This window comes from Haliotis rubra, unplaced genomic scaffold, assembly GCF_003918875.1.
Source record: "Haliotis rubra isolate DU_JTF1 unplaced genomic scaffold, ASM391887v1 Scf1206, whole genome shotgun sequence".
NCBI classification, from domain to species: Eukaryota; Metazoa; Mollusca; class Gastropoda; order Lepetellida; family Haliotidae; genus Haliotis; species Haliotis rubra.
The window spans coordinates 130,377-153,057 of NW_025765122.1; the positions used below are offsets into that span (position 1 = coordinate 130,377).

General features: G+C 40.5%; 1 protein-coding gene across 1 annotated transcript; it reads right to left on the reverse strand.

Moving 5' to 3' along the window:
* Positions 1 to 1,391: 1,391 nt before the first annotated feature.
* On the reverse strand, positions 1,392 to 22,656 carry LOC124264481 (protein AF-17-like). The gene is given in 17 exon segments (XM_046699225.1): positions 1,392 to 2,280; positions 2,719 to 2,813; positions 3,983 to 4,085; positions 5,386 to 5,582; positions 6,723 to 6,808; positions 7,439 to 7,574; positions 9,305 to 9,402; positions 9,860 to 10,078; positions 12,561 to 13,123; positions 16,199 to 16,321; positions 17,352 to 17,445; positions 18,543 to 18,646; positions 19,508 to 19,597; positions 19,599 to 19,618; positions 20,487 to 20,541; positions 22,253 to 22,332; positions 22,434 to 22,656. Coding segments are annotated over 17 exon segments (2,319 nt in total). The 5' UTR covers positions 22,543 to 22,656; the 3' UTR covers positions 1,392 to 2,133.
* Positions 22,657 to 22,681: the final 25 nt, after the last annotated feature.

The following is a 22,681-nucleotide window of genomic DNA, read 5'->3' on the forward strand; positions in this document are numbered from 1 at the left end:
GTTAAAGCGTTGGCTCGTCACGCCGAAGACCCGGGTTCGAATCCCCACATGGGCACAATGTGTGAAGCCCATTTCTGGTGTCCCCCGCCGTGATGTTGCTGGAATATTGCTAAAAGCGGCGTAAACCAAACTCAGTCAGTCAGTGTAATCAAAGAAGCATATTATTCAAGGAAACAATTGATCAGTTTGTTGCTGGTAAATTAACAATCACTATACATCATCAATAAAGAGAAAATATCGCCAGCAGTCAGTAATATTGCTGCTATATCACAGCAATCAATTACATACAGTAGGCGATCCATTAGTCTGTTTGGTTTCTGACACGTGCATCCATTGGTTTCCGACACGTGCATCCATTGTCTCATTCTCACACCACTCATCCATCAATCTCAACTAATTCAAATAGCCAACCAGCCTTGTCACTTTCGTCTATAAATTCTAAACCTATTCACTAAAATCTCACTCCCATATCCATCAATAAGAATCAGTGTAAAACGCATGGAAAAAATGCAGTTCCATCAATAAACATGGACTTGAAAATAGTTCAGTGACAAGTCTAGAGGCATGATGATTTTCATTCTCAAAATAAATTCTATACAACTATGACAATGACCCCTTCAGTACATGATGATGAGAACATGATTATTGATGACTGGAACACTGGGCCTCTGTAACCACATCTTTGAATGACATACTCCCTAAAGCACTCAACTTTCAACATCCAACACTGCCATCTTCAGGCATATGCAGTTGAAAATTACTGCGTGAAACTATTACAATAAAACTCAGTATTGGTTTGCTATTCTCAACCAACCCACTGCCATTAGACTGGGATATTAATGTACTTCTTGAAAGAAGTTACAGAACATCAGAATATTTACTGATGGTAATCTGTTGGGATATATTAACTGCCATCATATGAACAGAATGGGTGTCTGTAACTACTTTGGAGTGGTATATATACCATACTTCTTTCAATAAGTACTCTACCAAAAAGCATACTCTGACCAACTTCTTTACGAACATATACTGAGGGAAACAAATAAGTGAACACCACTTCATGGCAGTGTTCCTTTATATATTCTCAGATTTCCTCCCGTAGCGCTTTTCAGAGCCTGGTAACAAAAACTGGAAAATATTAAAGGAACGCTTGAAGTTTTCTGTGTTCCTTTATCTATTTCTCTCAGTAAATAACTAATCTGTAAAACCACCCCACACCTAGACCAATACTAACTTGAGAGAAATGTTTACTGAAAAAGCTTGCATTTTATTAACCTTTGAATAAAGTTTGCTTGTTCACATTCTCTGAAAACAAATTCAAATTATAGTGGTTTTCATAAGAGCCTTTCTTTTCAATTTTCTAATTGCCAGCATCAATTAAGGCAAATACGGCAAATTGAAATTTTATTTCTGTTACTAATAGTAGACAAAATATTAAAAAACAACAAGCCCATGAATATAAACAAATCTTTAGAAATAACCATTGATGAACACATGTTTTATAACGACCAGTTAACTACTCTGGTTGGAACACATGAATTTGAGCTATATGTCCAGGGTGTTTGATGGACCATGTCTACCACATTCTGGTCAGTACACAATGTTCATAAAAGTTCACACTAACCAGAAATAAGACCAGAGTATATTGAGAACAGGATTCTTTTCCTAAGTCACAGTAACATTAGCAGACAGTTTTAAAAAATATCAAAAAGGGAATTCATTTTTTCATATTCTTTAAAAGGCAAACATTGCATTAAAAATGTATTATCAAGGTATCAAGCTGAAATACATCAGCCAATCACCAGTCTTAGACGATGCATGAATCATTAAACAAGTGAATCTCATGGCCAAAACACGAATCGAGGCATGACAACTCCAGTGATAATACAAGATGTTTCATCCACGACCTGCCAGTATCCTTGGAGACCTGATTCTAAAAGAAGGTCCAATATGTCCATCACTACCTCTGTCATCCAATCACAGCACCTGTATCATTGCACGAAAGGAGGATAAGCTCCTGGAGGAGTTGATCAATCTGGCTTCCGCTGTGTCGAGTCTTTAGCACGTACTGATGTATTCAGGGCCCTGTTTAACATGGGATGTTGTGGAACAATGACTGTCCACCAGAATGTTTCAAGTTTTGTCCTTGGGTTTCCCGTCCATCACTCGATGGCCGCTTACATGAGTCTGGAGAGGGAGAGGGTAAGGTAAACTGGTTGCCATGGGAACCGATGATGATGAGGACTGACCAATGCTGAAACCAGGCTGTGGTTTTTGATCCTGTGAACGAAAACCGAGATTATTTTTTCCATTTTAATATAACACGGTTGGCCAGAGATTAAGGAATGATGAAAGTAACAAAATAACAACAGGTTACCAGTCACAGACATTTTGTGCTATCTCACTGCATGGAAGTCTGATATTTCATATTATCTTTCTAAACTGAACCAACAGTGTGTAAGATCGGGAACCAAACTAAAATACAAAAATGAGTAATATTTTCATGGCTATTGGGCAAGCCGGCTAGTTGCTACAGGCATTCCTGGATTCAAGCCTTTCTTTCTGCTTTATGAACATAAATGAAAACAGGATTGCAGTTTTATTCCATTAAATGCCATGGAATGACTTGCAATATATTTAATTTTCAAAGAAATGTTGTCATCTAACTGAAAAATATGTTCAATTGTTTGAAGGAAGCTTGCAGTCTGTGCAGCTGACCTGAGAGGTAGAGGGCACCTGTACGCCTGGCTGTGATCGGTCAGGGATGGTCTTCACTGTCACCCCGGACCCTGCTACAAGTGGAGACACACACTCTGTCAACAAAACAAACCATGGAGCTTATAGATGAACACTACTGGACATTTGTTGGTTGTTTAATATCTTACTCGGATGTACACGTAATGTACATTTGTTGTTTAACACCTCACTCTGCAAGGTTCTGACTGACTGAGTTTGGTTTTACCCGCTTTTAGCAATATTCCAGCAACATCAAGGCGGGGACACCAGAAATGGGCTTCACACATTGTACCCATGTGGGATTCGAACCTGGGTCTTCGGCGTGACGAGCCAACGCTTTAACCATTAGGCTACCCCACCGGCCCTGCAAGGTTCTGACAACAAGGTCTGACCACCTGATCCGTTTAGTTGGTACATACAAGATTCCTGAGAATTAATTCCACTGTGCAATTCCCATGAGGGTTTATGTTAAACGTCACCATGGACTTTCATTTTCCATCTGTTTAACTGCTCTGAGACCTGTTTACAACAGTGCAGCCAACAATGTTTACTGTCTGGTCCAACAGCAACAAACACACCTGGTAGAAAGGTGTACTGTGTTCCAAACTGAACGGATATCCTCTAAATTTACCAAAGAATTCCACATTTCAACAGCAAAGACTGAGAACAAAGTTGTACTGAAATGTCAGCACACTGTTCACAGGTCAAAAGATGACGTTTGGTTGGAGTTATTGTTTGATAACTGGTCAGCAAATGATTGTTCTTTTAAGCAACAGTAACACTCCAGCTTGCACACCATGAACATGGCAAAACTCAATTCCACTGAAATCATATCCTAATAATAATAATAGCTCCATTTGTATAGTGCTTTTTCACACATCAATGCACACTCAAACCGCTTTAGCAAAGAGAGTCGAGTCAGAGATAGTTGTTGAACAGATAGGTCTTCAGGAGGGCTTTGAACGATGGAAGAGAGTCAGAGTGTTTTCAAGAGTCAGGGAGCTGATTCCATTTGACAGCTGCTGTCACACTGAAAGATCTGCCTCCAAATGTTTTCAGCTGAAATCTGGGAATCATCCCAATACCTGTATGACACCTGATGTTAAATGACATCTGATGTTAACTCACACATGGGATCCTGAACTGTCCAGTACAACTGACCTGGAACTGTGGCGCTATCCGAGTTATTACAAATGCACTGACCACAGAACTGGGACATTGTCTGAGTTCCTACACATGTACTCACCACAGGGACTCGGGGCGTCGTCAGAGTTAGATGGTGTGATGGGGTTGATGATTGGAGGAGCTGGACTCTGGCTGGCCGAGTGGTCAACCGGAGACTGAGCCACCTGAAACCACACACAACATGCACTGTAGTCGTCAATAATCACACAATTTGTACCAATCATAATGTTCCTGAACAGACAAATACTCACCTGCATCATTACTGTTTGTGTTCAAGTATTCTGGGTTCAGCTAATTGAAGGCAGTCTGTAAATAATTGAATCTGGACCAGACAAGCCAATATTGAGGAACTATCCTTGGGGTAAATGGAACCCACCAGGCCACCAAGGATGCTCACCTGAATACATTGTTGTACCATTATAACCCAGAGGTTCATGGGGGTGAATCCTATGCCATAAACATGCTTGACCTTCCTGTGACTTGATGTCTGATACGTTAACATGCTTGACCTTCCTGTGACTTGATGTCTGATACGTTAACATGCTTGACCTTACTGTGACTTGATGTCTGATACGTTAACATGCTTGACCTCCTGTGACTTGATGTCTGATATGTTAACATGCTTGACCTTCCTGTGACTTGATGTCTGATATGTTAACATGCTTGACCTTCCTGTGACTTGATGTCTGATACGTTAACATGCTTGACCTACCTGTGACTTGATGTCTGATACGTTAACATGCTTGACCTTCCTGTGACTTGATGTCTGATACGTTAACATGACTGACCTGCCTGTGACTTGATGTCTGATACGTTAACATGCTTGACCTTCCTGTGACTTGATGTCTGATACGTTAACATGCTTGACCTTACTGTGACTTGATGTCTGATACGTTAACATGCTTGACCTTCCTGTGACTTGATGTCTGATATGTTAACATGCTTGACCTTCCTGTGACTTGATGTCTGATATGTTAACATGCTTGACCTTCCTGTGACTTGATGTCTGATACGTTAACATGCTTGACCTACCTGTGACTTGATGTCTGATATGTTAACATGCTTGACCTTCCTGTGACTTGATGTCTGATATGTTAACATGCTTGTGTGACTTGATGTCTGATACGTTAACACTTGACCTTCCCTGTGACTTGATGTCTGATATGTTAACATGCTTGACCTTCCTGTGACTTGATGTCTGATATGTTAACATGCTTGACCTTCCTGTGACTTGATGTCTGATACGTTAACATGCTTGACCTACCTGTGACTTGATGTCTGATACGTTAACATGCTTGACCTTCCTGTGACCCGATGTCTGATACGTTAACATGCTTGACCTTACTGTGACTTGATGTCTGATACGTTAACATGCTTGACCTTCCTGTGACTTGATGTCTGATATGTTAACATGATTGACCTGCCTGTGACTTGATGTCTGATACATTAATATGCTTGACCTACCTGTGACTTGATGTCTGGTGGTGAGTCAGGGGGTGAATGTGACATGGAGGAGTTGTTGTTGACGGTGTTGAAGGGGAGGGAGAGCCTGGCGTTGATGGTGAGCAGCTGGTTCCGTCTCTCAGTCAGAGACTTCACATACTCTTCCAGCCGGGTGTTCTCAGTCTTTAGCTGATGTAGACAGTTTAGCAGCGACGCTACTAGAATGAGAGGAGTAGGAAGCCTGTCACTGACAGAAGAGAACTTCATGACAGTATTTCACCTTCAGCATCCTGACAATGAACGAGCCTGCTCAAACATCAGTAACAACAAGCTTAAGCTTTGATCACATATAACCTAGTCATTATCTCCAATATAGCAACATTTATTTGTCACTGACTGAAAGACTAGTTTAGTTTTACGCCAGTCCTAGCAATATTCCAGATTACGGTAGGGGGACCAGAATGGGCTTAACACATTGTGCCCATGTGGGGAAATATTTATGAACAAATAGCGCTTTAACCACTAGGCTACCCACACCACCCTTTGTCACTTGAAAGTAAGCTAGTACAGTCCTACTACAGATTACTGTTTTGCATAAAAATGAGAAATATTTATGAACAAATAACTAGGGCTGCGCAATATAACCGGTTTACCAGTATTTACCAGTTCAGACATGAAAGCGATATGTATTGCGATACGCTGATCGAAAACCAGTATTTTGACTTGTATTCGGAAAATGGCGTAACACTCCAAAATCTTCGGATTTTTATTTGTGCCAAATATTATTCACATTTTTATTCTATCATGATTACAATTTATTATTAAAGCTTAATCAAACATAGTGATTTTGTTGTGTTTTTGCTATATAAATCAAGCAGTAACTCGATTATAAGTAGTTTTTTGTAAGAAAAAATACTTCATGCAATATATTGCAAAACATATCGCAATACATGCTTTCGCATCGCAATATATCGCAATATGAATATTCTCTGCAATACCCATCCCTACAAATAATGAAAAAACCCTCCTGTCCTTGCTCTGGATGAGCTTAAAAAGGAACACATATATCTGTTGGCCTTGAATCAGTGTCTGGTACAACAGAAAGCTGTTTATACTTGTCCGTTGCTAAACGCCGAAATCAGCAATATCAAAGCTATAGGACAGCGGTCTGTAAATAACAGAATATGGGCCAGACCATCCAGTGATTGACATGAACACTGTTTTCCGAAACTGAGATATGGTGACATGCATCAACCAAATCAGTGTGTGATTCTGTTTACGTCCTCATACAACCAGTATTGGTTGCTGAGGACCATTTGTAGGATGGGTGTTCCTGGGTGTGTACAGGATATACTGACTGTCGAAGTGCTGGCTCTGCTCCATGAGGAACTGTGATCCCTGCTCCCACTGCCTCTCCAGCAGCTGCTCCATGGACGTGGGGAACCTGGAGGAGGAGGCATCGATTCAGAGAATCACATACTCTTGGTGACATTCTGACACCACATTCAACAATAACATCTGTTTACAGTAAAAGTATTAGTGCATACAAGTCCTGACTCATATTAATTGATATCTGTCAACGAAATGTCGTGAACATGGTGGAGAATATTTTGGTAGTAAGACAGAATAATGTTCTATCACTGACTGACTGAGTTTAGTTTTACGCCGCTTTTAGCAATATTCCAGCAATATCACGGCTGGGGACACCAGAAATTGGCTTAACACATTGTGCCCATGTGGGGAATCGAACCCGGGTCTTCGGCGTGACGAGACAACGCTTTAACCACTAGGCTACCCCACCGCCCAATGTTCTATCAGAAGTTGCAATATTCATTTTCATGTCCAATTGCTGTTTGAAAAATAATCACTGAATTAGCTGAGGGTTATACCTCGACAGTGAGTGAGTGAATCGCCTCTTACGACAAGCATAGGTTGCTTAAGATCAATTCTAACGCGGAATCTTCACGGGTTGTCGACAGACAGTATTAATGTATCGATGTATCAGTGGGTACGTCACTAACTGTCCTGGTACCCTGGAGTCAACTGGAGCAAGCAATCATTGACAGACACTCACCCTCCTTGGCCCTCTCCACACTTGGACAGTGATGGGAACACTTTAGGGGGACACAAGTAGCCATTGACTGGGTCCTTGTCTGCATCACCTCCTCCGCGGCTGGACTCACACGCTGATGAGCTTCTTCCATCAAAACCTGCCACGAACAACATCTCCACCAGTGATTCAAGAAACGCATCAATTTCATTTTAGGATTAATCATGTTATTTTCTCAAACAATAAAAATTATCAAAAATGAAACAGTTATAAAAATTTTGCTTTTGAAAATGTCAGACGGTAACTTGAAACTTTAATAAACATCATTAAAATTATGTTTGTTGTCTTATGCTGCTAAAGAAAAAATTGAAACATTGGGGATCTTAATAAGTGCTTAAGTGTGATACGATCTCCCAGTGTGATGCGATCTCCCAGTGTGATGTGAACTCCCAGTGTGATATGATCTCCCCAGTGTGACGCGATCTCCCAGTGTGATGCGAACTCCCAGTGTAATATGACCTCCCAATGTGATATGATCTCCCAGTGTGATACAATCTCCCAGTGTGATATGATCTCCCAGTGTGATATGATCTCCCAGTGTGATACAATCTCCCAGTGTGATACAATCTCCCAGTGTGATATGATCTCCCAGTGTGATACAATCTCCGTGTGATATGACCTCCCAATGTGATATGATCTCCCAGTGTGATACAATCTACCAGTGTGATATGATCTCCCAGTGTGATATGACCTCCCAATGTGATATGACCTCCCAATGTGATATGATCTCCCAGTGTGATACAATCTCCCAGTATGATCTGACCTCCTCCACGAACAACATCTCCATCAGTGATTCAAGAAACTGATAACACATCAATTTCATTTTAGGATCTCCCAGTATGATCTGACCTCCTCCACGAACATCTCCACCAGTGATTCAAAAAACTGATAACGCATCAATTTCATTTTACTATTAATCATGTTATTTTCTCAAACAATAAAAATTATGTGATAATGTTATAATGTGATATGACCTCCTAATGTGATATGATGTCCCAATGTGATATGACCTCCCAATGTGATACGATCTCCCAGTGTGATATGACCTCCCACTGTGACAAGATGCCAAGAGTGACATGACTTCCATCCAAGTGTGATAACACCTCAGTGGTTTGACCTCCTAATGCGATACAACCTCCTAATTCGATTCGATCCCCCCGTGTGACATGATCTCCCAATGTGACCAGATCTCCAAGAGTGACATGACTCCAAGTGTGGCAAGATCTCAAAGTGATATGACCTCTAATGCAATTAAATCTCCCAGTGTGACATGATCTTCTCATGTGACAAGATCTCCCAGTGTAACTTGATCTCCCAATGTGACAAGATCTGCCAGGGTAACTTGACCTCCAAGTTTGACAAGATCTCAAGGTGTGACAAGATCTCCCAGTGTGACATGATCTCCCAGTTTGACAAGATCTCCCAGTGAAACTTGACCTCCAAGTGTGACAAGACCTCAATGTGTGACAAGATCTTAACCAGTGACATGATCTCCCAGTGTGACATGATCTCCCAGTGTGACATGATCTCCCAGTGTGACATGATCTCCAAGTGAGATCTTCCAGTGTGACAAGATGTCCCAGTGTGACATGACCTCCAAGAGTGACAAGATCTTCCAGTGGGACATGATCTCCCAGTGTGACAAGATCTCCCAGTCACTGAGTGTGATGCCATCTCCAAGAGTGACATCATCTCAAAGTGTGAGAAGATCTCCATGTCAGACAAAATGTCTCAGTGTGACATGATCTCAACGTATGACAAATCTCAACGTGTAACTTGATCTCCCAGTGTGACAAGATCACCCAGTGTGACAAGATCTCCCCAACTCACCTGACTGTCCAAACCTGGGTAGTGACACTGGGCCTGGAGCACTGAGACTCTGGAAGTAGGGTGATCCACCAAACACACTGTTACAGAAGCTGTTCTGCCTACATCTTCCCCACACAGACATTCAGTTTTAACCACGTGCCCATGGCAGTTAGCAGCATTACTAAAGCATTATATATCCCAATAATTTCCTTAGTGTGTGTACCCCAGAGGTAGCTGGTATGACATCCAATGCAATAAAGAAAAACAAAGTATTTCACTTGCCTTCTTACTGAGTACAATCTGTAAATCTGATAATGTAATGCAATGGTGAAATGGAAAATGTTTAATTCCAATATGGAACAGTTGGTTTATTGTTTAACACTTCACTCAGCAATATTCCAGCTATATGGTGTCTACACCAGACTATCCAGTGATCAACAACATGAACATCGGTCTAGGCAACTGGGACATGAAGACACCATATGGAACAGAATACAGGCATATATCGGCCTCCCACAAACATCTACTAGGATCTACTATGAGACAGAAAGCATTCAGGACTGAATCTCTCCCTACCCTTGCCCAGCCATGGAGGAACAGTTGGGCCCCCCTTGGACTCCAGGAGGGAGACCATTGGAGGAACTGCTGGACTTTTTCCGCAAAGAGAGTTTCTTGGCCCCTGGGGTGAGCACTGCCTTCCCCGTCTGCAGCGTGTCCTTGTTCATCTTCCCCTTGCCACCCACACAACTGGATATCTTCCCTCGCCGAACCTTCTTCTTTTCCTTCTCCTGAGATCTATACATGTGAGCAGAGCGATGACGTGTCTATACAAGCCAATCAATACTTCACTATAATGAAGCAACACTTTATACCTGAACAATTCTACCTCATTGTTACTACAGTTTCCAGACTAAAGGTCCAAATTTTTTAGGGGATTATGGGCGTTTTGGCAGGAGACATGATACTAGGGCAGGGTTGGGGACTACACTCGAAAAAAAATAATCTGTGAACCTTTGTTAAAAATTATGACTAATTTTTTTACAACCAATAACATGACAAGAAACTATTTCAGATGCAGAACTAGCATACACTATTTACCTGAAACAATTAACAGAATAAAAAAACTTGCAAAGCAAGTAAGAAAAATAGATATTCAGTGTTTGAAATGAGGAAAGTCACGGAGACCTGGTTACCATTTTGTGAAAGGTTAAGGAACTCCTAGATTAGAAACACATAGAATCAAATCTCATTTCCAGTTAATAACATGTTTGTCAATCTTGTAACCCAAAAAAGTCAACACTTTCTCTCTTGTGAATAGCCCATTTCCTCAATGTAGCACGTGTCTTAACAGCAGACTAATTTGGAACCATCGGTTATTACAGTTACCGTTGATCACCTTTAGTGTTGGGAATTGGTTAAAATCTCGTAATTGATGATTGGTTCATTACCACCGATCAATCATCGAAAATAATTGGTTAGCGTCATTTATGAAATTTGTTAATGCACAAAAAAAATAAGGAAAAAAACATGTTGTTAATCTGGAGCTTTTTTGGCAAAATTTCACATCTTTATAGGATGACTAGTGTGTAAGGAACATAAATTTCTTGGAGTCTTTAAGATAAATTCAATCATGACTTGGAACGAGCTTGCAGTGCTTATGAAATGAAACAGACAAAACCAACCTTGTGATAAATATTGTTGATGAAAACAAGTGTTCCAGAATTGTTTGTGTTAGATTATGAGAAAACATGATCGATTTTAGTCGTTTAGTCACTGCGACCAATCTTCGATTATTTCAATTAATCGGACCACCACTAGTCACCTTGTGGCTAAATCATCTAAAAGTCCCTGAGCAAGACCACAATTGTCCCCATGACACTAAGCTTCCTGTATTCACTTAATAATATTTCAATTGTGAGACATATGCAAATCTACGGTTAATGTGCAGCCATACTGCATAAATATCTGATACTTTGATTGTTTTAAAATACCTAGCATCTCCTGTGGACAGTATAAGTTGCATACCTATCTTGCAGCAGACTAAGGTCGATGTATTATCTGTGTTAAATTCAGCGGAAAATAATCCATGTCATAAAGATAAGAACACCACAATGAAGCATTTGATGGACAAAAGCAAATACACATGGCAGACAGGCAAAGGGAACTTGAGTAACCTCCCTTCCCTACATAATAATGTAAATGACATTTCATCATTTAACTGGTACAGCGGGGAATGTAGTAGATCACTTCTCTTAATTGCTTTTATCTTTTTTCTATTTCCACAAAATGCACAGTGGGCAGATCCATATAACAAGTACAAAAATGTGGCCTTATACTTATACGCTAGAGGGATATATGGGTGAGTGAGTGAGTTTAGTTTTACGCCGCACTCAGCAATATTCCAGCTATATGGTGGCAGTCTGTAAATAATCGAGTCTGGACCAGACAATCCAGTGATCAACAGCATGAGCATCGATCTGCGCAGTTGGGAACCGATGACATGTGTCAACCAAGTCAGCGAGCCTGACCACCCGATCCCGTTAGTCGCCTCTTACGACAAGCATAGTCGCCTATTGTGGCAAGCGTGGGTTGCTGAAGACCTATTCTACCCCGGATCTTCACGGGCCGGGATATATGGACTCAATGGAGTATACAAGCATGGGCCAATCAGAATCCATTAGTCATTTGTAAGGTGAAAAAATATTGAACAAAATAAAACAAACAGAAAAAGTTGATTACGAATAATTTTTAGCACGGCTCTAACTCAGTTGATAACAAGTGTTTGCCACTAACATGGCAATGTCCCCCCGCTGCTAAAGAAAAATTAAATATAACATTTTTGCTAGTTTTTATCTTTAGGTCAAGATTACCTTTTGTGTGATGTAGTTTTTGCAATAACAAGATTTGTAAAGTGTCATGTGACCTTGAAAATAAGGTAAAGGTCACCTTGAAATGACTGATGTCCTTGTAATGCCCCAATGTAGGATGTTAATTTTTTTTGAAGACATTGGGTTCAACAGGGCATGAGAGATCGTGTTATCAAGAGTTTGAAAAGTGGTCAAAGTGTCGTGGTGACCTTGATAATAAGGTCAAGGTCACCCAAATCGACTGGTGTCTGCGTAATGCCCCAATGTAGGCTGTCACCAAATTTGAAGACATTGGGTACATTGGCTCATGAGATATCACGTTAACAAGAAACAATTGAATAAACAGTTTCCCGTTCCATGTTGCGGCGGGGACAATAAAAATCAAAACACAACCGAAAAGACACACTGACCTTGACCGTGACCGTTTCCCAGAGGGCTGTTCACCATCACTTCCTTTCCCACCACTGTCTTCCTCAGCAGTATTTGGAGCACTTCCACTCAGAAACTTTTCGAATGAATTTGAGAATGACCCTTGGTTTTGTGGGCTTGTCACCTCCCCAGTCCCAGAACTACTGGCCGGGCTGGCATTAGTAAAGGGTGACGAGGCCGTGGAAAACAAACAGTTGGAATCCGTCACTGTAAACCGTGCGTCCATGATCAGTTTTTGGTCGTGTCCTGGTGGACTACATGAAGAATTACTCAATGAAGACCCTGCCATCTCCGGTTTACTAATCGACTCCACAATCTGAGAGTTCGCAGGATGATTTTTCAGATCCGCCTCCGTGAATCCAGCAAATTCCGGAGACATCATCGACGATGAATCTGACATAGCACTATTATTATGAGATGGAGGCGTTGCCTGAGGTCTCTGTTTAACCACTTCACTACTACCCGAAGCTTGACTCTGAATTGCTGCATGGTCCAACGATGTCTTGTTTCGTTCCTTGCTCTGCTCACAAAAGATTGTGAAGATCTGGAAATTAAATTGTGTATTCTCTATACTGATTACAGGACCAGCACATCTCAATATAGTGAGAGGCTTACCATTGGAGTAATCAGTAGCATGCTAACACACAATAGCAGGGGTGGAAATAACCCATTGCCCGACACCCGAGTCAGTGTTTTTTCTGTCGGGCAAGCAAATTTGTATATCACACTGTACCGGTGTCCAGTTGACTTTCCAATATTAATTATGTTGTTTATTTAAAAAATCAACAAGAAAACGTGGAAGTAGTGGAAAAATTATCAGGGCAAGTGATTTTACATGTGCCACTGTACCGGAGTACACTAGCAATTTTAAAGTTATTTCCACCCCTGAATAGCAAAGCAAGACAGCCTGGGAATACATTGGCTGTGGGGTAGAACTTCAACCCATATACAGTACAGTCAACTACGGCCATAATAAACACAAGGGAACACTAATTGAAGTTTATTACAACACTAGTCAGTATTCACATTTTGACTGAAATAGATATCATCTGACTGAGACCAAAATTGAGAATATTGTACAGCTTCAATGAGAATTAGGACAGCCCTTAATGTTACATAGCATCTGGTCTGACCAGTACAGATTAAAGTGTTCCAGAGTCATATTTATTACATAACAGTTAACAGTAGCTGTGTAAGGGTTACATTTTACCCCTGCATACAAACAGTCACCAGCAAATAAAGTGTGGCATGATAACTATAGTCTAAGCAGTAATGTGACACAGAAGCATCAGTTGAAAGCACCACAACAGAATTAACTTCTATGGAATAATGTGAATAGCTTGAACAGAGTAAGTGGAAGTCAGCTAAGTAATGGCTACATCAGAATAAAACCAGGGCTCGATTTAGTGCTTTGTTCCTTGCACTGGTGCAACCCAATATTACAAAGTGCAACCTAGTTATTAGTCTAACATGCCCCAGGTGAAAGTCAATTTTTGAGTGGGTAAACTTCTGAATAAAACATCTAAATAATTCAATAGCATATTTCTGATATTACATATTGCAATAAACTGAGTTTGGTTTTGGCTTTCTAAATAATTCACATAGCATGGGCTTCACATTGTCTGATTACCTGGGTCTGATATTACATATTGCAATAAAAACAGTGCAACTGGAATTAGGATTGTACAACTAGGTTTTTATCTTAGGTTGCACTTGTGCAACTGGGTTAACATCTCTTAAATCGAGCCCTGAAACCCAAATGAGAAACTATCTGCATGTTGTTTGAAGACTATGACACAAATTCACAAACCAGGATCTATGATGCAATGAAACAAGTCACTGAATCTGACCACATATTCTTGTATAGCCGCCTGTTTCAGCAAGCAATAGATTGCTAGGGAACTATCACCCTAAATCGTTAAATATGTATCAATGATGGTGGAACTCACGTGTGATCTCCCAGATATATTTAGTTGTTTGTCAAATTAAGGTGTGGAATGTGATTTGGTTTTGTTTACTGTTAGCGCTCAGCAATACTACAGCTACATGACAACAGACTGCAAATACTCCAGTCTGGACCATACAATCCAGAGATTGATACTGTGAGCATCAATCTGTGTCAAATGGGTACAATGACACACTATGAACCAAGTCATGGAGCCTGACCACCCAATCCATTTTGTAACTTCTTACAAGGTTGCTGGTTGCTTATTCTAGCCCTGAAATGTGGCATGGAATATGAAGTCGTGATTATTGAAGACGAAATAACAACTGCAATAGTGCTGTTAACCCAGTTTAACATGGGTGAGTGAGTGAGTTTAGTTTTTCACCGCACTCAGCAATATTCCAGCTATATGGTGGCAGTCTGTAAATAATCAAGTCTGGACCAGACAATCCAGTGATCAACAGCATGATCTGGGCGATGACATGTGGGAACCTGATGACTGACTGTACGCTGCAGCTTTTTAGCAATTCCCAACATCAGCGGGGGAACCAGAAATGACCATTGTACCCGATCGGGTCCGTTAGTCATTTCTACGATCCCGTTAGTCATTTCTTACGACAAGCATGGGTTACTGAAGATCAATATTCTAACCCGGACCTTCACGGGTCCAGTTTAACATGGGTCTTCTCCTAGAGGTCTTGTAATTACATCAATAAAGCTTTCTACAAACACATAATGTACAATGAAGATAATAAACAAACACTGGAAAACAAAGTCACAAAATCATTAGGAACACAAATCACAGGTTACTCGAATGGTGAAGCATGCCACAAACACTGCACCACCTTTTCTGGGGCTCCACAAGGGTGGAACATGACCAGAACCATTTGAGTAATTAGCTTCTCCTTCACAGGGATGGAAAATAGAACTACCTCACTAACCTGGAACGGTTAATGTTACCAGTATTTGGGCTTGTGGAAAAAGAACTAGCTCACTAACCTGGAATGGTTAATGTTACCAGTATTTGGGCTTGTGGACACAGGCGGTTATGTAATACTGGGGTCTAAGCAGCGTCCTGGGTTCCATGCTACAGAAGTGTATAATGTGAAGCCTATTTCCCGCCATGATATTGCCAAAATATTTTTAAAAGCAGAGTAAAACCATACACTATCTCTTGCTAGAATATTTTTCTTGGTTAACTTTATCCCTGCCTTGATGAAAATATTTCATCATATACTTTTCACTAATCACAAATGATTTCTCAAATGGCTAATTGTTGCAGTAAATATTGTATTGTGTCACACAACAGTCGTAAAAATAATCAATCTCCAAAACACGTTGCAGTGATCGCCAAAACCATCTGAGTCATCTTGCCCATCTTAGCTTCATTTTAGTATATACCAGCACATTAGACCAAACGAGATTAATACTTGAGTTGAGCTTCAGACAAGTAGCTGTCAGACATTTGTGTCTTCAAGTTGTAGATGGACTTTGCTTCCCACCCTTGTGAACCCTAGAGACAGCTAATTACCACAGATGAACGTAGCAGAGTCGCATCACATTAAAGCAGCTGAGAATCTGGGCCTACAAACAATCCAAACACCCCTCAATTACCCCCACAATGACTCACTTCTTTGACAGGTATCTGCAACTCCTACCAACACTCATACACACCTTTCTAGCCTTTTCCTTGTCCGGCTTCACAGGAGCGATCTTCTCCGGTGTTGTGTCAGGGGTAGCATTCTCGGACGGGATCGGTTTGAATGCAGGAATGGTTTTGATGTTAGCATCCTTTTTCTGAAGAAGAATTATTTGTCACCATGGTGATGAGTCCAGTTAGGGCACGTACCTGATTCATACTAACACATGGACGACCTTAGTGAGTTGTAACCAGCTCATAACATTTCCATTCAAGGTGTATGTCCTAATCTGTTTTTGGTTTGGAGACACAACCACATCATACATAATACAACCAGGTGTGGTCTTCATTCGCTAACTGAGCTGATGTCATATCTATATTCATATAAACAATGGGCGGAAATTAGGCCTAAATTCTCTAACAAATGTGCAGGGGTGGAAATAACTTTAAAATTGCTAGTGTACTCCGGTACAGTGACACATGTAAAATCACTTGCCCGGATAATTTTTCCACTATACCGGCTGTTTTCTTGTTGATTCTTAAAAAAAACAAAACATAATTAACATTGGAATATCAACTGGACACCGGTACAGTGTGATATACAAATTTGCTTGCCCGACAGAAAAAACACTGGACTCGGGCAATGGTTTATTTCCACCCCTGATGTGGGCAAAAATACCCAATACCCAACGTCTACCCATACCTCTGAATGTACAAAAACAGAAACAGAATAAAAGAATTTGACAGTCAGTATTACTCTTTCTAAATTAAGTACAGATTCTAGTTCTCTTTTGGGTTGAGCCTCATCTGTGACACAGTGATCTAACCCACTGAGCCACCACAGCTAAAGGACACTGTGTTTTCATGGGAACCCTCAAAAAATCCCTGGACCTGTTACATCTAACCCACTGAGCCACCACAGCTAAAGGACACTGTGTTTTCATGGGAACCCTCAATAAATCCCTGGACCTGTTAGCATCTAACCCACTGAGCCACCACAGCTAAAGGACACTGTGTTTTCATGGGTACCCTCAATAAATCCCTGGACCCGTTACATCTAACCCACTGAGCCACCACAGCTAAAGGACACTGTGTTTTCATGGGAACCCTCAATAAATCCCTGGACCTGTTACATGATAGTGTGGACATTATCAGTTTCTAGTCAATGAACAAAAAGTCAGTTCATACCAGTTTCTTGTAGTGGTAAGAACAGTAGCCACAATACTTGACATTGTCGCCATAGTTACCAGCTTCCTCGCACAGCAGACCTTGTGCCTGAGCACTGCAACAAACCAGAGGTCAAGCCTGATACTGAGATCACATGTTCACATCAAAACTAACCCCTGAAGGCAAGTGCTGAAACTTTTACAAATTCAGTCAATGGCTTGAATTAACAACAGTTCAGCTTGTCAAATAACAGTGGATCCAACATTAATTTGGTCAAATGTTGGTCAAGAAATCAGTATCTTTTATTTCATATAAACAAGGTATGCAAATTCTATAAATCGAAATAATCAAAAACAGGCATTCAGATTGGCTCTTTTGTACAGACACTGACCAACTGTCCCCTTGGATGACCCTATCAGCAATATTCCATGCATATTACGGCAGACTAGTACATAATCGTCTGGACAAGACAATCCAGTGATTGATACTGAGCAAAAATCCATGCGTATCGATGACATACAATTAACCCAGTAACAGTCTGGCCACCCAATTCACAAGTCACCTCTCACAACTCTAGTCTTGAATCTGTTCTGAAGTGATTATGGATTTATGCTGCTTTTAGCAATATCATTATGGTGGAGATCAGTAACGGGCTTCATGTGTCATGGGTTGTCAGCGTGCGGAGAGAACACTTTAACAACAAGGCTGACCCATCCAGTGTTTGCAAAACGTTAATTTGCCAGTTGGCCATCAGGGCCTGCTGCCGCCTGCAGGCTTTAAAATCTACAGGCCCTGAATGAAATCTGCAGGCCCATTTTGTTAAAGTCAAACCAATAAAAACAAAATAGACTACACTGTACACAGTTTCACACTGTTTCCACAAAATCAGTTAATGAAGCCTATGGCGTAGAGAGAAGTTTTTTTCGTTAGAGACTGGTGTTGACATTCCCATGTGCAAAGCACTGAAATACCAGGAAGTGAAACTGTAAGTTATCGTAACATGATGGATCATGGATGATTCCAGAAAATTGATAAAGAAAAAATTCTCGAAAGATTCCAGTTGAAGAAGAAACATGGCAGGAAACTGAAGACCACAATGCCTGCAAATATTTGAAACCACCCGAAACCACCGCCCGATACAGCCTCGGGCTGGCGATTAGCCGGACGCTGGACCCCATCATGTCCCCTGACTAGTCTGAAGTACCAACTTACCATGTAACATGAAAGTTCTGCTTGCATCCATTTTTGTTACAAGTCATACAGGATCCGGTGGTAGACTTAGTCTCTCGACCCTGTTCCTCGCATATATAACAAGTCTGAAACAAATACATTCAGTCACACAACTATCAGTTGATGTCTAATGCCAGCAACAGTTTAAACCACTGACAATTTTTTTGTATAATTTATCAAATAACATACAGCTAAAACTTACAAATGTATTTCGAAAATGGTCACATCAAAGCACAAGGAGTTACAATCAGATAAGCAGAGGTGGATCCAGAGGATCCAATTATACCAGGCTTAAATCCAAATCCCTGGTTTATAAGGACCATCAAGTTGCATCTTTTCCTTTGCTGCAGTCCAGCTATTCCAGCAGCTACTTTTCGTGGCATGTAAATAATCAAGCTTGACTAGACAGACCTGTACTTGCAGATTGCTTCATTCCATGACACTGACTGACTGCCAACAAATATGTCCTTAACAACATTTCTAAATTTGGTAATGATCCAGAAGAATGTCCTATCAAGAGCTGATAAAATCCTGAAAGTATCCTGCAGCCAACCATCTCCAGTAAAATCACTGTTATGAGTGAGTGAGTTGGGTTTTACGCCGCTTTTAGCAATATTCCAGCAATATCATGGCGGGGGAACACCAGAAATGGGCTTCACACATTGTACCCATGTGGGGAATCGAACCCGGGCCTTCGGCGTGACGAGTGAACGCATTAACCACTAGGCTACCCCACCGCCCCCACTGTTATGAGCAATGTCCAATGCCATCAGGTATTATGACTTGGAATCTGGAATTGTGAAATCTGACAACCTGTTTCAGTAGATACACCTCATGCTAGCAATAGATTGCTGGAAACCCATCATAGCTGACATCCCCATGAAGTTTATCAAAGAAAGTTTGTAAACTTCCAGCATGTACTAATTAACAAATCAAACTAGACTCACCTTATTGAATCTCTCTGGGGGAACATTCTTCAATACTATTGGTTCCATTGTCTGTACATTCGCAAACCATGCCTCCGGGATAAACAACGCGACACACTACATGACACCAACCTGAAACAGAAGTTACGCATATAGAAACTGTTCATGTTCTGGTGCAACTGGGACAATCTACACACTTTTAGGGATGAGTGTGGCCACTCATCAGTGAGAAAGTCAGGAGGAACTTATTGGTGAGACATCTAGAACAACTCGTCGGGACGGAGTTGTTTTCTCCTAACTCTAACCACAACACATCATGAAGCAAGTTATTAAACTGTGGAACAGTTGGCTATAACCAATGCTGCTTCCAACCAACATTTCAACAAGACAAATACTGGGGATCTGCCTCATATGTAAACTTTGAAATCTGAGAGAACAAAAATCTACAATGAAAAACAAAGTCATCAAAAGATGACAAATCCCCTGGCCAAGTCAAGTTCAAAAGATTATGTCATCATTATAGCAAGTCTTTCAAAAGACTTTAAGTAATCTGTCCAACTTGACGAGTGTTTTCCAACTTTTCTCTCTCTGTACAAAGATGGTTACTGAACCATCAACACAGTTACATATAACAGGGATTTGTAACTTTGCAATTGCGTGGCTAGTTTTTAACAAAGGTATGAGTTGGGGAGATGTCACATACCCATTCTGTCGACAATTAAAAGCACCAGTTTACCATTTGGTCATTGCGTGCACATACTGAAAACATTTGGAGATATGCTCTGGAGAAAAACACCCTGTGAACTGAGTTGACGTCAAACTTGTTGCCACGAAACGGAGAAATAAGTAAGTCCACATCTTATATTATATATTGTGTACATAAATTTGTACATATATTATTCCAAATTAGAGAGGAGACTTTGGACATATACATTTATACCAACTTGCCAGGCAAGAGTCAATTTAATGCCAAGTAAAAGTCAACTTAATGAATACATACCTTGAGTATCTGTTCGCTTTAAAGCACCATCTTTTTGAGGACACAACTCACATCTCTGAAAACAGATGTCACCTCTCTGTAAACATTGCAAATTTGTATTAAGGACATGAATAGAAATGATGAAATAAACTGGGCCTAATCCAGCCGGACACTAACATGCACTTAACACTGGGCTCTCATGCTGCACACTGACGTTAAAAATATCTGGCACGGACATGAAGTACTGCTGCATCATGAAATAACAAAACTTTCCTTGGAGACACAGTCCTTCATCAAAAGGAAAATGAGTGTTTAGCATGTTCAACAGTGATTTGAACAGTATTTCAGTCATATCTTGATCTGACAGATTGAACCATGCTTCCACAAAGTGAATCAACAGAAGCCTAACCAAAATATATTCAAAAGATAAGCTAATTAAATGAAGCAATGTATTGAGACACATTGTACATATCAAAGTGAGTGAGTGACTTTAGTTTTACGCCACTATTAGCAATATTCCACCAATATCATGGCGAGGGACACCTGAAAGGGGCTTCACATTTTGTACCCATGTGGGGAATCGAACCCAGTCTTGAGGGTGACAAGCGAATGCTTCAGTCACTAAGCTACCCACTGAGGAAATCAGATTTTCACAACAGATTATCTAGTCATGCTTCAAACTCTAAACTTCAGGTGTAATGTAATGCTTGGAATTTCCAGTGAATAATGCTAACTCCAAAATAACACAAACATGCATGGCACAGAGAAGTTTCAGAAATGTTTGGTCACTGTACTGGCTAGCGAACAGTTATCACAGCATATCAGTTATCACCAATACATCAGTATCACATGTGCGCAGTTCTGGTCAATTACAATTCCGGTATTTTCCCCACACTATTTGACAACAATAAAGGACAGCAAAAAATGTTCTTCACAGCAGGTAACATAAGAGAAAGTTAAAGATAAAGTTATGAATTAAAAAATTATTTAACATAGTCGGTGGGATGTCCCACGACCTATGTATAATAGGAAGTTCAAGTTCACAAGTCTTTAATTTGTTTCATTCCCTATCAATCTACTGTAAAAGAAACACTCAAATAGTCACACAATAAATTATTCGAGTTTACTGTATGATATAAATATATATTAATTCACGAATGGCATGAGAAATTCTGAATGGCGATAACTGTTACAGTTAGTTGTGAGAAAGCATCTATTTGTACGGCCATGATTCCCTTCCGTCGCGTTATATCAAAAAAAGATCGGCAGCAGTGAACGGGCTGGACACATCGGTGAATAGCTAATTAAGTATCATAATTAATTATGTTTCATTAATTTAACGAATGGTGGGTTTATTTTGTAAATACCACTAAAATATGGCAATAACTGTTCGCTAGCCAGTACAGAAATTAAAATGTGTCAGCATAGAATGGCAACTACAACTTTCCTTCAATGAAAATGATTAAAACAATGGCAAAAAATAATCAATATGTTATGTTATGATTTCTTCACATCTTTCCATTCAGAAAATGATGAAAGAGTTACCTCGCATGCTACAACGGATGTAAGGGAGGTAAATCCGTCGTGTCCTTCAAATTACACATTTTTAAGTTTATTCATTCTATAATCTGCATGAATTGAAAAATGCTTCAGCAGAAATGTGAACAGCTATACCAAGCACATGTACCAGTGTATACTAAGTCACATGCATCTCGCAAAAATACATAAACAGCATTATAACGGGATCTGATTGTAAACAAACATTCAAAATGGCCGCTGATTCTTACCACTCGTGCCTGTCTCTCCTGACTTTCGCATTTCCGACAATACCAAGGCCCAGTGGGGACTTGTACAATACCATAACAAGCTGAAACGAAAAGAATTTCAATTTGATTGTTGAAAATAAACAATGAACAGTGTCATTTTCTTCAGTACGGATGTCAGATCGCATAATATTTTGATACAAACCTTGGTGAACGGCCACATTGCAACCATGGCCATCGCAATACACGAGGGGATTTTCGGCCCAGCCTCTCTCATCCGAGCAAACACAGCAGCCACCTACCATCTCTTTCATGTTGGGCAACTTTATACTTGCGTGCAAAATTTCAAGATCAGTTTTCCGACCGTAAACATCATTGTGGGCTGAATGTGGAGGATCTATCCCTCCATTTTCAGCCCGCACTTGCCGACATAGGTCATAGCGCATGCGCTCT